A 16,069-nucleotide genomic window follows, 5' to 3' on the forward strand; every position below is an offset into this window, starting at 1 on the left:
CCCGGAAACCCCTTCCACCATTTGTTGCCAAGCTTGACTTTCCCTTAATGTTCCCCCAGAGGGAGGCTATTGGATTTTCACATGTATATTTGTGCATATGTGTGTGTGGGAGCATCCTGTGTTTGTTTATGTGGATGCTCGTTTCTCTGACCTGCTGTGAGTTGCCAGGTCTTGTGCCAGTCATAGAGGATAGAAGAGGAGGAGGAGGAGAAGGAGGAGGAGGAGGAGGAGGGGTAGTTTTATTTAGAGTAGTGCTCGCGGTCAGTGGGGTGGCAAAACCCTCGCCCTGGCTCACCCTCCTGCTCACTCACAGGGAAGGCAATGCATCTTTTTGCTGAATGAGCTGGAGCACGGCCGGCGGAGCATGTGCGCTGAATATTAATTCGCAAGTGCATGTGAGCGTGCAGACATCAAAGATAGAAGAGAGAAAAGGGGGAAGGTCCAGATACGAAGTGACGAGCAGGGTTGTGTCTGTCAGAAATGTGCATGTTTTCAGTAACACTTTATAACAAAGCACGATTTATAGGTTAAATTACACTGAATGAATCAGGTACTAATTAAATATTTACAGGCTCCTACAGGTACTAACTAATTTATTACAGCCCGCAAACCTGATTCTAAACATGTAATGTAAAATGCATGTTGTAGTCTCATTCATTAACAAACTTAACTCCAAATCTTAGGAGACATGATAATAAACCCCCAGGCTGCCCTCTTTTACATTGTATTTTCTGCTACACACGGCATTAATTAATGAATTAAGACGAGTCAAGAGATGTTCATCCATCACTGCGGCAGGTGCTCGTGACAGTTGCGCTGGAGTAGAAAACAAACGTACCTGCCTCTCACATACACCAACCATGGAAGGTTTCTATTGTCATATGAGGAGGGAAAACAACAACATAATAAAGTCATGAATAATAAAACAGGTAAAACATACAGAGCTGAATGTGTAACAAGGAACCACTTCTTTTAATTACACAGATTAATGTATGTGGGCTTGAATTTCATTTATTCTTTCATCACATAAGAGAGAAGGTTGTTAACACTCAAAACATCAGATTTGTTTCCAGTATTTTACCCTGTAGGTGTAAATATATTCACAAAAGTAAAATAACAGTTGTTCCTCCCTTTTCCCCACAGTCTGGTCTTCCACTGTACCACTGGAGCAGATCAGTGTTTTATTGGTGGCTGATTTATATAACAGAATTACCTCATGATAAAATGTTATAGTGTTTTCCCTGCAGTAAGTAGTTGGAAAGTAGATTATTCCTCTCTCCGTGGAACTCGTTTCAACACAGACTGCACAGTTAAACCTTTGAGGTGTCTAATTCTGCAGAACCAAACAGGAGCGAGCCAGAACACACCCAGCATAAAAACTGAGACCAGCCAGACCGCCTGCGATTTCTCAAGAGCTTCTCCAATTTCCAGTTTCTCTTTAACTGAAATGAAGCAAAAGCAAACTTTTCCATGAACAACAGGGTGATGTGTTTTCAGAGCACAGGTACAACTGCTCACCTGAACACTCGCCATTATTTTATTGTGGAAAGTTGCATTAATGTAACTGCTGTCTGGTTAGTTTACTTAGTTACTGAGATTTAAGAGTTGTTAGTGAATAGCGCTGGATTATTTCCCGTTGTACCTGTAGTGGATGAAGTACTCAGGTCCTTTATTTAAGTAAAAGTACCAATACTTCACTGTAAAATACTCCATTACAAGTAAAAGACCTGTATTGAAAATGTTACGTAAAGATCCCATACAGTATAAAGGTAGATGTCCATGTGTTGCTTGATTATAAAGCAGGTCTAGGTTCTATATTAATACTGTGAAAGTATCAAAGCCTCAGCCCACAGAGAAATGCACACAGCCTGTATTCAGAAACTGAGCCTTAAAACCAGTAGTCAGGACTTCCTGTAACTTTGTGATGTCACAACAAAGCAGTCACCTGTCTCAGCCACGCCCCAAGCCCCACCCACCAGGACCCACCATCCAACCTTGCAGGATTTGGTTTGTGTTTAACTGAAATATGCTATATTTTTATTGGATTACTCAGAAAACAGTCACTGACCTGTTGTTACTAGAGCTCCAGAGAGAAGCCTGAGAGAGGAGATGTGAAACTACACTGAGATGGTTTTTGGTTCTTAAAACCTCAAATAGATCTTCTTATGGATCAACACTTCAGATAAAACACAGAAGAAGAGGAAAATATGGAGCTTGAAGTAAAAGTATGAGGAAAATGTACTTGAAGTATTAAAAGTAGTGCTCAATGCAGATCGTTTAGTTCATAGTAAATTCAGTGAACAGCGGCACCCTGGTGGTCAGTCATGACTCCAGTGGCCTGAGTTTGAGTCCAACCCGGGACCTTTCCCCTGTCTCTCCGTCTCTGTCCCCATCATCATAAAGCTAAGTCAGTAAACAGTGAGAAATGCCTATTACAGTTAAGCATTTTGTCCAACCAAAGGAAAAGGCAGCAAAAATATGGTATTTTTCTATGAAAAATTATCATTTAATTTTTGATCAATTTGATGAATAATAAAACTTTTCATATACACAGTTGGGTAGTTAACTCTTCTTCATCTTATATTTTTTTAATAACTTGTAATTGCTTTCACTACAGTTCGTCGTCGATTGTTGTTGTCAGACCTTAATTGTGTTGTTTTTGTGTTCTGTGTGTGTGGTTGTCAAACTATGTTTCTTGTTCTCAGTTGTCGGTGATTAAACAAAGTTAAATTTAATAACTAATCTATAACCAAACATATTTAATGAGCTCTTCCTATATGTTTTATGCAAAATCTTAATTTGTTAAGTAGCTAAAGCTGTAAAATAATTATGGTTTCCCTCTGAGATGTACCGGAGTAGAAGTGTAAAGTGGTGTGAAAACAACAAGCTCGAGTTACGAACATCCGCCACTGCTGTTTAATACTGATTTATAGGTCGAGTCCACTACATCTACATCACAGAGGCGAAGATCGTACCTTTTACTCCACTTAATTTATCAGCTATAGTTACGATTAATGCTGCACAGTTTGCAGATTAATCTTCATAAAAAGAGATGATCAGTCCGCTGCTGTGTTCAGAGAAAAGATAGTTTCACTTTGCAGCAGCAGCAGTGTTGTTTTGTGTCAGTTTCAGTGGCGTGCAGGTGAACCACACCTCTGACGTGCCGCTGCTGTTTGAAAACATCTGTTTTGTTCCTGCTACACACCCACACTGCAGGACACAATACAAAATTTGACAGGAAACAATATTCAGCTGTAAACATGAGCTTTGCTGATTTTACCACAGGCCTGATGCACGATCTGTGAGTTGTACAGTGAAGGAAAAATAAATATTAGACTCTCAGGCTGCAGCTTGGTCCAGTGCTTTTCACACTGACTTCACTTTCACAGGCTCAGAGCTTCTGTGAACAAAAAGCTGACCTGCAAAAACAAGTGAACGCATCATGTTACATCCCAGATTTGTGCAGTTTGTTTTCGTGGTGCCAGAAAATCGGGAGTTTGCTCTCATTCACTGCAAATAATGTGTTATTTTCTTCCCTGCTGATGCTGGTTTTAATTACACCCGTTGCCCCAAATGCACAGAGGAGGATGATGCCTCCTGCAGCCATTGATCCAACGTGTTGAAGTGCTAAGTGTGTGTGACTGAATTTGGGTCAGCATATTTGCTTGTGTAAGGGCGTACAGTTACAGCAGCGTTTCTGCTCTGCAGCCACAAAGAGAACCCTCTGTTCAACGATGCTCGGTGCTAAGCAGCGTGTTTGTAGTGTTTGGAAATAAAATTGAAAAGAGGATCATTTAGCCTCGGGCTTGGAGGGGTGCCTGTGTTCCATCCACATGCACCTACAGCTCCTGTTTCCACAGGGAGGATTTAGCAGCTGGCACAGACCAGCTTCTGTTTTTAACACCCATTCAGAATCAACAATGGCCGGTCACTGAGCGAAGATTAAAACTGATATGTACTATGTGGCGTACATCCATTCAAACAATGAGATCTGCAGTGAGCCTTCGAAGATGCTCCAGAGAATAACCTGTCTGCCGCTACTGTAAATCCTGGCAAATCCCCAGTTTGGCAGCAGCCGCCACGTGAAATCAGCAGTTATTTTGGGGACCTTGAGCTCGTGACCCATGCAAATGGCGTTTTACGATGCTGTCAGTGGCTCGTTCCCTGCAACCTGCAGGAGGACTGCAGGAGAATGTTAATACAGTGGTGCCACTGCATTAGTGAGGTGCACTGTAACAGGATGGAGATGCACTGTGTGAATCTCATGTTATCCATGCATGGATATGTATGAATGTCCTAGACACAAGACATGCTGCTGAAAGATTGAGCTGTAAATTTAACAGTGTGAGAGAGAGAGAGAGTTTTCCAAAAAGCCTCAACATCTGGCCTCCATCCCAACTTCACTACACGTTCAAACATGTTTTCTGCATTTACTATAAAATTCAACCTTTTTTTTTTCCATTAAATCAGCTATTTGTAAGTTTTGCTTTTGCTACATAACTAACGTTAGCATTAACAGCTGTTTACTTACCATGCTTGAAAAGAGCTTCAGCCATTGTTGCGTTCACAATACAAGAAGTTATAATATGGCCTCTGAGCTACATGCTACAGTGACATAGTATCGGAAAGTGACAAGATGGCCTGGCCAGGCTGCAGCTAGCTGGTTAGCACACTAACTTTAGTAGAAAACAAGCAATAGAAATAAAAGCAAAACAAAAGGGTTGTTTTCCACAGCTGGAGACAGCTCTTGTTGAGTAAAGGAATGAAGTTTGATGATGAACTCACAACATTTCTTCTAGACTGGTAAGTAAACAGCTGTTAATGCTAAAGTTAGCTATGTAGCAATAGCAAAACATACAGATAGCTCCTTTAACTTCAGGTCATTTATTAAAGGAATAGTTCAACATTTTAGGAAATTATTTTTATTTGCTTTCTTTCTGAGGGTGAGATGAGGGCTTGATGTCGATCTCCTGTCTGAAGTCAGGAGGCAGTTAGCTTAGCTTAGTTTAGCAAAGCATAAACTGGAAACTGGAAGCAGGCGGAAACTGCTAGCTTAGCTCTCTCAAAGGGAAAATATGAAAGTATGACTGTCAACACTTTTTAAGTTGTCTTATATACACACACAGTGCCTTGTTTGTTTCACTTGCACAAAATCAATAATCTGTGATTTGTAGGGACAGTTGTCAAACCTACCTCTTTACAAACAGCTGTATCCGTCCGCCAAGTGCTTGTTAGCAATGTCTTCAGGAAACAGTTGGTGAACACAGATGCTGGTTTTGGTTTCAGCAACACAACTGCTTCTATAACTAACAAATAATTGTTAGTAACAGTGTGTGGTCATTATATCCACCTTCCACCTTCAAATCCACCTGTAAAACTCCCTCATGCAAACAATACCAGAGGATATAAACAGAGCCATCTCTGCAGTGACATTTATTATTGGTCATAAAATGTTCAGGTGTATATTGTCTGTTTTTATAAGGTAGTTTATAAGTGTATTATATATATATATAACAATAGAAATCCATCTGTCATAATGTTTAGTTTGAGGACACACAGGTCACACAGGAGCAGGTCAGAGTCTATCAAAATGAACCATGTGGCAGTAAAGAATTTGCTGTTTAATTTACGTATTAAAAGATTGGAGATTCAAAATGGCATTACATTTTATTGCATTAGGGGGAGTTTTATACTGAAATTATTTCAGTTTATCCATTCATTAGGGACGTCTTAGGTCTGATTGTAGTGCCGGTTGCCAGATAAAGTCAGTGAACACAAGCTTTGACTTTGGTGTCTTTAAGGAGAGTTACTGTGTATGTGCTGTAATTTAACCAGGTTCATTGACTTTCAGGCTGTGAGGTGTTGACCAAAAGGTGCTGGGTGAATAGATAACGAGCTTCTCAGTTTAAGTTCGAGTTAGACAAATGAGATACAGAGATACGTCTTCGGATTCTTTTTTCTTCTAATGTTCCTGGTCAGACTCAAACTATGTCAACTGCACAAACTTGTCGTACATCGCTCGTTCATGAGATATGATCATTTGAGTAATCAACAGCCCTAAAATGTCCATACAAAACCGTTCTGCTTTGTTCGTGGTGGTGGTCCATGACTAATATGCAAGCTGGTCACTGAGATATCAGACTAGAGGATGTCCCAGCCTCCAGCAGGTGCTGTTACACTGTCAGGTCTTATAACAGGGGATGATACTGAATAGAGACCTGCAGAATGACCCTGAGGCAGCGGGAGGAGGGAGACAGTTTTCCAACAACTACTGAAAGGCAGAAGCTGTCACGTCTCAGGGGTAAGGCTGGACCCAAAATGCAGCCAACACAAGGGAGATGGTGAAAAATGTTTATTAAACAGAAGAACTCACAAAACTGGGGAACCACAGGGAAACACAGGGGATCACAGGAACCAGAAGCACGAGGAAGACAAGGACTGAACTGGTAGCTCTGGGGACAATAACAGCAGCAGAAACTGGGGACAATTACAGACGAACCGACTCTGACCATGGGGAGCACAGAGACTAAATAGACACAAGGGAGGCGAGGGTGGAATAGAAATGCCAAAGTTTTAATTGTCAAGCCATGATAACAATATAGTGAACAGAATATGAAGTTTTTTAATGTTGCGCCTTTATTCCGCCTGTTCTGTATAAAAGTTACAAACACAGAATGAGGGACGTTGTTGTTCCACCTTTAACCTGGCAGTGGAGGTCATCACAGAGCCGGCTTGGCTGGTCAGACGACATGTTCAGCATCATATCGGATTTGTTTGGTTCCATGTAAACAAGCAAGGGTGACATAACAAGGCATCTTCTTAATGTTAATACAGCAGGGTCTCTTTATTAAAGTGGCTTCTATATCTGCGCCTTAAATGTCCCATGTTGTATAAAAGGTAGATATCCATGTGTTGTTTGATTATAGATCAGGTCTAGGTTCTATATTAATATTGTGAAAGTATCAAAGCCTCAGTCCACAGAGAAATACACACAGTCTGTATTCACAAACTGAGCCTTAAAACCAGCAGTCAGGACTTCCTGTAACTTTGTGATGTCACAACAAAGCAGCCACCACTCTCAGCCACACCCCAAGCCCCGCCCACCTGGACCCACCGTCCAACCTTGCAGGATTTGGTTTCTCTGAGTGTTTACCTGAAATCTAATATATTTTCATTGGATCACTCAAAAAACAGTCAGACAATCAGAAGAGAGGCTCAGAGCCTCCTCTCTTCTGATTGGCTCACTGACCTGTTGTTACTAGAGCTCAAGAGAGAAGCCTGAGAGAGGAGATGTGAAATTACAATGAGATGGTTTTTGGTTCTTAAAACCACAAATATATCTTCTTATGGATCAACACTTCAAATAAAACACAGAAGAAGAGGAAAATATGGAGCTTTTAATGACTGAACTGAGGTCGTACAAGACTGAAACAAGAGGGAAACAGCTTTGCACTCTCCAGCACCTTTAAAGCTCAACGATTTCTGGTTTTATGTGGAGTTGTACGCTGTGTGTTTTAGAAGTTCTGGGCTCATGAATGAAGTAGCTATATTAGTTAGTGTGGGTTTACAGACTGCAGCGCTGATCCTAAAACAACAATACTAGCCAATAATGAAATGGTGCCTGGGCATTAAATGCACCTTAATTTGCCTCAGCTGCTCCTTTCACCTCTTCTCATGCAAACTAACAGGAAACAATGGCAAAATAAAAAAATTAATGATCACTCAGTGTTAAAAACACAAAGAGGATTATCACCAGGCTACTTCATGTGCTTATTAGATACAGACACATTCAGTCTTTGTTCTAAAATGTGATGGTGTACTGTCTGTTTTTCATGAAGAGGTTTAACAGCCATAAATCACTCTGTGGTCCAGAGGCAGAGAGAATTTATTTCAAGGTCATGCTTCTTAATTTGAAGGCTCTGCCATTTATACCTCTAAGCCTCTGGCTCGGAGCGAGGACCTCTGCTGTGACGTGCTCCTTTCTGGATGTTTTGTCTGCTTTTTACACATTTGCTTTGTAAACCCATCATTAAAAAATTTGCACTTTAAAAGTGTGCACCTCCTAAACAGAGTGACTTCATCGCTTTGACTCAATTATTTTTTTGAACATTGGACCTGGAGGAAAGTTTTGCAATGATTCATGTCATGCAAATTTGAATTGAATAACAAAAAAGAGGATTATAGGAGTATTTAAAGGTCCCATATTTTCCTCTTCCTCTTTTTATTTGAAGTGTTGATCCATTAGAAGATATATTTGTGGTTTTAAGAACCAAAAACCTTCCTGTAGTTTTACATCTCCTCTCTCAGGCTTCTCTCTGGAGCTCTAGTAACAACAGGTCAGTGAGTCAATCAGAAGAGAGGAGGCTCTGAGCCTCTCTTTTGATTGGCTGACTGTTTTTGGAGTGATTGAATAAAAATTATAGCAGATTTCAGGTAAACACTCAGAGAAACCAAATCCTGCGAGGTTGGATGGTGGGTCCAGGTGACTTACAGAAGTCCTGACGGCTGGTTTTTAAGGCTCAGTGTCTGAATACAGGCTGTGTGCATTTCTCTGTGGACTGAGCAGCTTGATACTTACACAGTATTAATATAGAACCTAGACCTGCTTTATAATCACACAACACATGGACATCTACTTTTATATGATATGGACCTTTAAATCCTGTTTAAGGCAAGTCTGAGAGTGGAAAGTGGATTTTCTTTAAAGAATTAGTGACAAAATCTGGATTCAAATAAATACACTTTAACTCCAGTCCAGTACACAACTTTGTCAATCTTAACTTCTGACTTTGACATAATTCTCCACAGAGAGATTTTAAAGCTCTCTAGGATGTTGCATTTGGGGTTCAGGGAATTTCAAGAGCTAGGTAATCTTGATTGGGGATGACAGTCCCCTTACACTGTCAACATGCTATTTTTACCCAGCTCATTGCACATTATTGCCCTGAGGCAACCCAGTCCTGTTTCATCTCTTAACCCCCCTCGAAACAAAAAAGAAAATAAAGAAAAGAAATTCTCATTATTAAAACATGCATTTAGCGTTATCTGGCTCCGTCCCAGGCCCGAAAGCACACCAACGTGGAGACAGCTGATACATGTTTGTGTCTCTGCTTTGGTCTTTTATCCATTTGATGTTTCTAGAGCTTATCTCCAAAGTGCACAGGTCTGAAAATGTCAGTCTCTGTGTAATAACATTGATGGGGGAAACCAGAAATTTTGAAAATGCCATGACGCCAGGTGCATGATCAACATTGGATGAGATTTTCAGACTCTTTACTTCCCTGCATGCTCTGTTGTGTTTGTGTTTTTATGCTTCCAATACTGACATTTGAGCTTCAGTATGAAAGGGTTAGTGTACAAAATGTCTGATGTAAGTTTTTGAAATCAAACAGGTGGAGTGTAAAAAACAAAACTGTGGCTTCAGTCTGTAGAAAATATTTACGCAATATTATTTGGATATTGTTTCACACTGTAGATTTTTAGGAGTAATTTTACTTGCTTTAATCTTTTATCCCAATTTTTTTTTTTTTTTTCTTTTACAGACTGAATTAATCTAATGAATCTCTTTCAGCCATTTAATGGTGTCAATAAACTTTATTAGAAAATGTTTTAGTGTTTTAGTTTTATGCAGCCTGACAGAAATACCTGCAGACGCTGCTCAGGGCACAAAGTCCAACTTGTATTTTTCAGGTAATGTTCATGTTTACAGTTAATATTCGCACTTGAGATACGACTACACCAGTATCTTTCATAAAGTATCAGAGAAAGAAAACAAGATGATTTTAGGGTCTGTACATTAATAATACAGACGTTACATGACATTTCTTTGTCTTTTTCTTTTCATTATTTACTTCATCCTGAGCTTTTAGTTTCCTCTTACAAAGAAAACCACTGCAGCTTTAACCATGTCACTGACCACTCACCTGCAGTGGAAAGTAAATAAGTATCTTAATGTATCCAATTGCTATATTTAAACAGTATTTTGAGCTACTTCGAGTATTTCCATTCAATACTTCCTTATACTTCCCCACTACATTTATTTAGCAGCTATAGTTTCTAATCAGATGAAGACGTTACATAAAGAAAATGTGTTGTACAGTTGTTCCCGACCTTTTTGTCCTGTGACCTTCGATGACCTTGTCATGTTTCAGTTCCCCCTCTGAGCTTTTCACATGATTTCGTTTTAATAACTGATTAAAACATGTAATATTTAAAAAGAATAAAGCCAAGATTCAGTCAAAAGTCCAAAATATTGACGCAGGTTTGCGTATAGGTCGTGGTCTGCCCTGAAGGGTCTATTTCTTTGGACCATTTTGACTCTTTATGTTTGTACTTTTGTTGATTTCTTGTTTTACTTTGAAATCCCCTTGTCTGTGTCATGGTTGGTTTACTTCCTCTCTTTGTCCTTTGACTCCTGTTGCGTCTGTTTAATTTCTCCCATGATTCCTTGTGTCTCTGTTAGTTACCCGTTTTATGTCCCTGAGTTCTTGCCTTAGTGTTTGGTCCTTGGTTTTAAACAAACGTTCCAGCTCTGCTCAGTTGTCTGCATTTGGGTCCATAAATTCTAAACTGTGACAATATAAAGACTTTGTTTATCTTCTGTCCTCTTCCATTAATCATCTCATGACCCCCTCGGATTTATCTGGTGACCCTTTGGAGGGGCCCGACCCCTAGGTTGGGAACCACTGGTCTTAACTTCTCAACTGTATATAAAATAGCTGCTTTTATCCTGACACTTGAAGCACATTTTTCTGATTTTCATGCAGCACTTTCACTTGTGATGTGTTATTTTTACATTGTTGGTCACCACTTCTGCTCAGCAAACTCCACTTTCTCCACCGACGTCTCAAATTGGGCCGACTGTCACTGGAGAAAGGCATCTAACGACCCGTGGAGACAACCCGCCTGGAGAACAGGGTCAGATCTGTCCATGTAACTCGGTGAAAAATGTTTTGGTGCGAGCGGGACGAGCGATTAAGTGGCTGACACGTCTGTACGTGCTCCCACTGCTGATCGTCCAACTCCTCCACACCGCTGACAGAAAGCCTGACCTGAAGATGGAGTAATCTCCCAAACCTGTCCTGACTTTTTTTCTTTTTATGTTATATGAGTTCTGGTTCCTGCTGCATGAAGTACTCCAGCCTGTTAATATTATTATACAACAGGCACCAGAACTAAATTAATTTTTACAGTGCTTATCATGAAATGAACCCAAGCTCAATCTTTAGCTTTGAATGTTTCATCCACAGGCTGTAAAAATCCTGCAGCCTCACCTGTTCCCCCCTGCAGACGGCAGCTGATGTAAAAATGTCCAAAAAAAGTCTGACATCTCTCCTTTCAACTTTAAATTGCCTCATTTGCAGTATTTCATTTCCCTAGTGGCCTATTTGATGGATTTCATTCTTTCATCTTCAGAAATAATAAATGTGAAATGACAAATGTGAAATTTGTTACAGATTATTCCATTTCTGTGCCGTGAACGAGTTCTCTGATGCAGCCGGGGCCGGCATGGAAAAATTTAATTTTACTCATCATTTATGTGGCAGCCTTCATGCCCACCCCCACTATTTGGGTTGCATTATGCAGAAATGATATTTTTTAAATAGAAAATAAACATCCTCATGCTGTTTCGCTCCAGCCTGAGTCTTCTTTTATTAAATTAAAGGCGGAGATGGTGATGAAATTTAAAAAAAATACACCTTTTAATAGTGTCACAGCTTGGTGTAAAATTGTCAGTGATGTGAAGAAGTGGCTGACCTCCCCGTGCTTTTTCCAAACAGCCTGACGCCAGGATAACATGAGGGTTTTTTTTCAAGTGTAAAATGTTGGGTTGAACGCAGGTCATTCGTGAATAAATCGGGGGCTCTAAATGTAAAGAATAATAACAATGCTTAGGCAGAGGGTGGCAGACTGTCCTGACAGCAAACGTGTGAAAAATCACAGCTTGTACGTCTTCCTCTAATGATATCTCTCCCTATTAGTCTCAAAAGCAGAAAAAGGTCACAGTGCCAGGACGAGCAAAACAGGAATTCACGTCCTGCATATTTAAAAAAAGGAAAAAAAAATACTTCACAACACCTGAGAGATGAAGAAAATACAAGAAACCTCAAATTTGTTAATAACGGCCCTCCTCTTCCTCTCTTGCTCCTCTCTTGTGCAGATAATGTTTATAGGAAGTGTCTCGCAAACGGGACGTGGGCGCTGAAGGGGAACTACTCCATGTGTAAGGCCATACTTCACGAGGAGGTAAGTGTGTGCGTGAGTGAGTGTGTTTGATTCATGAGGCTGTTCAAGGAGGTCTTCAGTGCATGAAACAGCTCCACACGTTAATCAAAAAAACCAACAACAAAAGGCAAGGTTTATAGTAAATATGGATTCAGGGTTTTGGGTTCTTGGATCCTGCAGCGTCAACGGGACGCCAAAAATACCATGAATGTACCAGAGAAGGCCCCGGAGCATCACCTGAAGCTATCGCCTTCAAAAAGCAACAGTGAATGGTTTTGACTTTGCATTCGGGAGAGTTGTTGTCAAGGCTTGGCTGCTTCTTCGACGTAGGTGGAAGCTTGAAATCTCACTGATCAACCTGCAGCTATTTCCCTTTCTCTGGTTTTGTGAATCCCTCAAAAGGAAAACAGCAGCTGCAACCAAAACAGTGATTTTTTTTTTTTTTAACAGCATTGTCCTGCAGCGACATGAGCAAGGAAGAGAAAAGAAACGCTGTCGGTCTGGCGACGCGCCGCTGTTATGGTCCTGCTATGCTCCAGATTTTATTCATTCACATGTTGCTGCCTTTTTTTATTTTTTTTTCCCAGCCTCCACCTGGTTGTTGCATTGTGATGTGCAGATGTGATGGTGATGAGCACTGGCTTTAATTAGGATAGAGCGGCGGACAAAGCTTTCAGAGGGAACACACTGACCCAGATCAGGCTGCAGTCGACTTTTGAAGTATATATGTAAAACATAAAATTACACAGTGTGTTTGTGTTTGTGTTCCCTGGTCCCGACCATCTGCTGAAACTGAATATTAAACAGCTGAGTTTCCATAAACACTGTAACCCTGTGCAGGTTCAATAAGCTCTGTCCATATGTTTTCATTGCCAACTGGATCCTTGTCGTCAACAAATCCCATGAAAAGTCACAAATTTATTGTCTAATTATTATTTTTTTAAAAGGCTCAGTAATTTCCTGAAACAGCTGGAAACTGTAGTTTTTTTTGAAAACAGGAGTAAACAGTGCATTAGTTGGGGACTATTTTCAGCTGTGGATTAATACACATTTGCTGCTCTAGTGACTGTTTACAGCAACAGGATTGTGACTGAGTTTCACTTCATTCATTCATTCAGTCTGACATTGTATTGACTTTATTTCTGTTTGTGTCAGGAACACTTTACTTTACTTCCCAGCATATAAACATTTAATAAATGCTTTATAACACACTATAATGTAGCTGTAAGCAGATATAAGGACATTCATAAGTGTTTATTAATGATCAGTAATTAAAACTTCTTCTGTGAGGATATAATTAATTACAGCTGTGTTTGATAGTATTGTCTTAATGTTCTGTTTATACAGCAGCCTCCTCTTAAGGGTGTCAACAAGAGGAGTTATAGTTGTTGACAAATCTATTCATAAACACTTATATCTATTACAATATTAAAATGTATTATAGTGTATGCTTATAAATGCTAAATTAGTCGACTTAAAGTGTCGCCAAATCCCCTCTAACACTCATTATCTGACACGTATCTGTTTATTTAAATCTGTACACCAAACTACAGAAATGTCAAAATGACTATTTGTGGTTTTCATGGACTTTCCCTCTGTTTCCAGTCTTTGTGCTAAGCTAAGCTAACCGCCTCCTGGCTCTAGCTGCAAACTAAATGCACAGACATAAGAGTTGTGACAATCTTCTCATCTACATGTAACCCTCAGCAAGAGAGAAGCAGCATCGCTTTCCTTTTTCTCTTTTTATCTCTGTAGTCGACCCTGTCTGCCAGAGATGACTGTTGCATACAACTCATTTACAACAGCCTATTAGATTTGAGGGAAACGTAACACAGACCAGAGGTTTTCTATTAACATGATGAGGAAATGTTAATAATACATATATAATAATATGGTGATGGCAGATGTCCGGCCTTGTGTATCTTTTGTTTATCAGTTCATCTCGTTTTTTCACCATCCATGAAGTGTAGCTGTTCTTTTTGTAGTTTTGTACAGTTATGGTCACACTCTCTCTCCACCTCCTACCATGTTTTAGATATTGCAATAATATCATCATGAATTCTGTGTCATAAAAATCTCATATCATGACAGCCCGATACTGAACATACTGAACATATCAGTAAAATGTTCAATAACAATATATTTCATTAGTTTTCTGCCAAAATATCCAATGTTACAAGACAATATCTGCTTCTAAATGTAGCACTTTATTAAATAAAAAAACAATCATAAACATAATCTGTTGTGGAGTGTGCGTGGCTGAGCTAATCTGATCCACAGGAAGTACAGAGGGAGAAGCATGTCAGTGAACACAACATCTGAGTCACTGAAGAGTCTCAGGTGTAGGCGGAGATCCAGGTGTGGATGGAGACTGTAGGTGAACAATATGAGGGACTGAGTCAAAGTAAACTGCAGTGCATCACGGTGATCAAGGAACACGTTGCCCAGGGCAACAGTGAGGCTCATTGATGTGGTTTTAATTGTTTTAGGAAACAATGGAGCTCTATGGCTCAGAGGAGGAAGATGTATCAGGCTGTGGATGGTTTGTTTTCGTGGGATTTGTTTACAATAAGAAAAATATTAAATATCACCTTATCCTTAAAGGATTTCTTTGCATGCCTCCTCATCCGTCCCGTTACCAGCTGCTGTACAGTTGTAGTCATTTGTACCTTATAGATCTGTGAGCACGAGCAAAGTGCTGCGGACTGAAGCCCCCTTCATTTAGTGTTTTCTCTGAGACTCTGTGAGTCTGATGTCCGATCGATCCCTGCCGAAGATGGATATAGAGTGTCTGACCTTTTAGAAACGTGTGTTTGATTTTTTTTCCCTCTTTTGTAAGCGAAATAAATCACCAGGTGGCAGCGGGCGGCTGTGATTGACACCAGGGGAAAAAGGAGGGGGAGTTGAAGTAGCTTCTCTTTAAAGTTCAGCCTGTATTGAACCAGATTCTCTGCTGGTCCCAGTGGGAGAAGAAGCTGAATGGATCAAACGCTTATTGGAAAGTTTGTTTGAAAAAAAAAAAAAAAAAAATCTTCTTTTCTGTTAAGGACTCGCTGGGGGTTATTTTCTCAAATATATGATAAATGTCTGTGTTGTTTCTTATGGAAGGAGAATGAGAGGAGAGTGAGTCAGGTTTGGTTTTTACTCTGGTGGCCCACGCATTTTGTGAGACCCGAGGCTAGTGGTGGGTGGGTCTTATATTATCCTCTTGTCGTCCCCCCCTCCTCCTTTCAGGCTCGACTCGCAGGCTCTGCTTTCCATTTTAAAACCTCCTGTGTGCTTGATTTATGTCCTGATGTGTTGGCCACTCCTGCACGAGTCAGTGTCTATTACAGGGACTGATTCACACTTTTTTCCCCCTTTTTTCAGCTCTATATTAATTCTCACATGCTGTATGTACATTGAAATCATGAAAGGAATCATTTGTCTTGTCGTACTACCCTTGAGATGGTCCCTTTATAGCGTGACTCTGCTGTAAAAGATGGGGGACAAAATCCACAGTCCTTGTTTGGTGAAAAAATGCTGCAGCAGTGATACGACCTGCTAGTTGCATTAGGTTTTTTTTATTTTTCAAGCAATAAACCTAAAGTATGCAACTGCCCGGACGAAAATACCCACATGGGTTGTTTACCTCAGACTGCTGAGGACCCAGACTTTACAAAATATTTCTTTCTTTTATTCAGTGTGTTTGAAAGTGGGGCTGAAAATAACGATTGTTTTAATAAGCGATTAAAGCTGCTGTAGGCTGTCATTTTTTTTGGCGCCAATGGGCAAAAATTCCATAATCGTCTTTCAACATATTGTAATTCAAGTGGTCTGAGAGCAAACCAGACGTCTGCAGCTC

At 40.1% G+C, this 16,069-nt stretch overlaps 1 protein-coding gene across 2 annotated transcripts in view; it reads left to right on the top strand.

Annotated features, from left to right (window-relative positions):
* Nucleotides 1–16,069, top strand: part of LOC111664297 (corticotropin-releasing hormone receptor 1-like) — a 64,674-nt gene that overhangs the window by 20,882 nt on the left and 27,723 nt on the right. For both annotated transcript variants that reach the window (XM_023418825.2, XM_023418827.2), the window contains exon 5: nt 12,161–12,246. In XM_023418825.2, the coding sequence (XP_023274593.1) occupies nt 12,161–12,246 (86 nt within the window). The remainder of the gene's footprint in view (nt 1–12,160; nt 12,247–16,069) is intronic.

This window comes from Seriola lalandi, unplaced genomic scaffold (assembly GCF_002814215.2).
Source record: "Seriola lalandi dorsalis isolate HSWRI2012SDOR001 ecotype SW California unplaced genomic scaffold, Sedor1 jcf7180002054585, whole genome shotgun sequence".
Taxonomy (NCBI): Eukaryota; Metazoa; Chordata; class Actinopteri; order Carangiformes; family Carangidae; genus Seriola; species Seriola lalandi.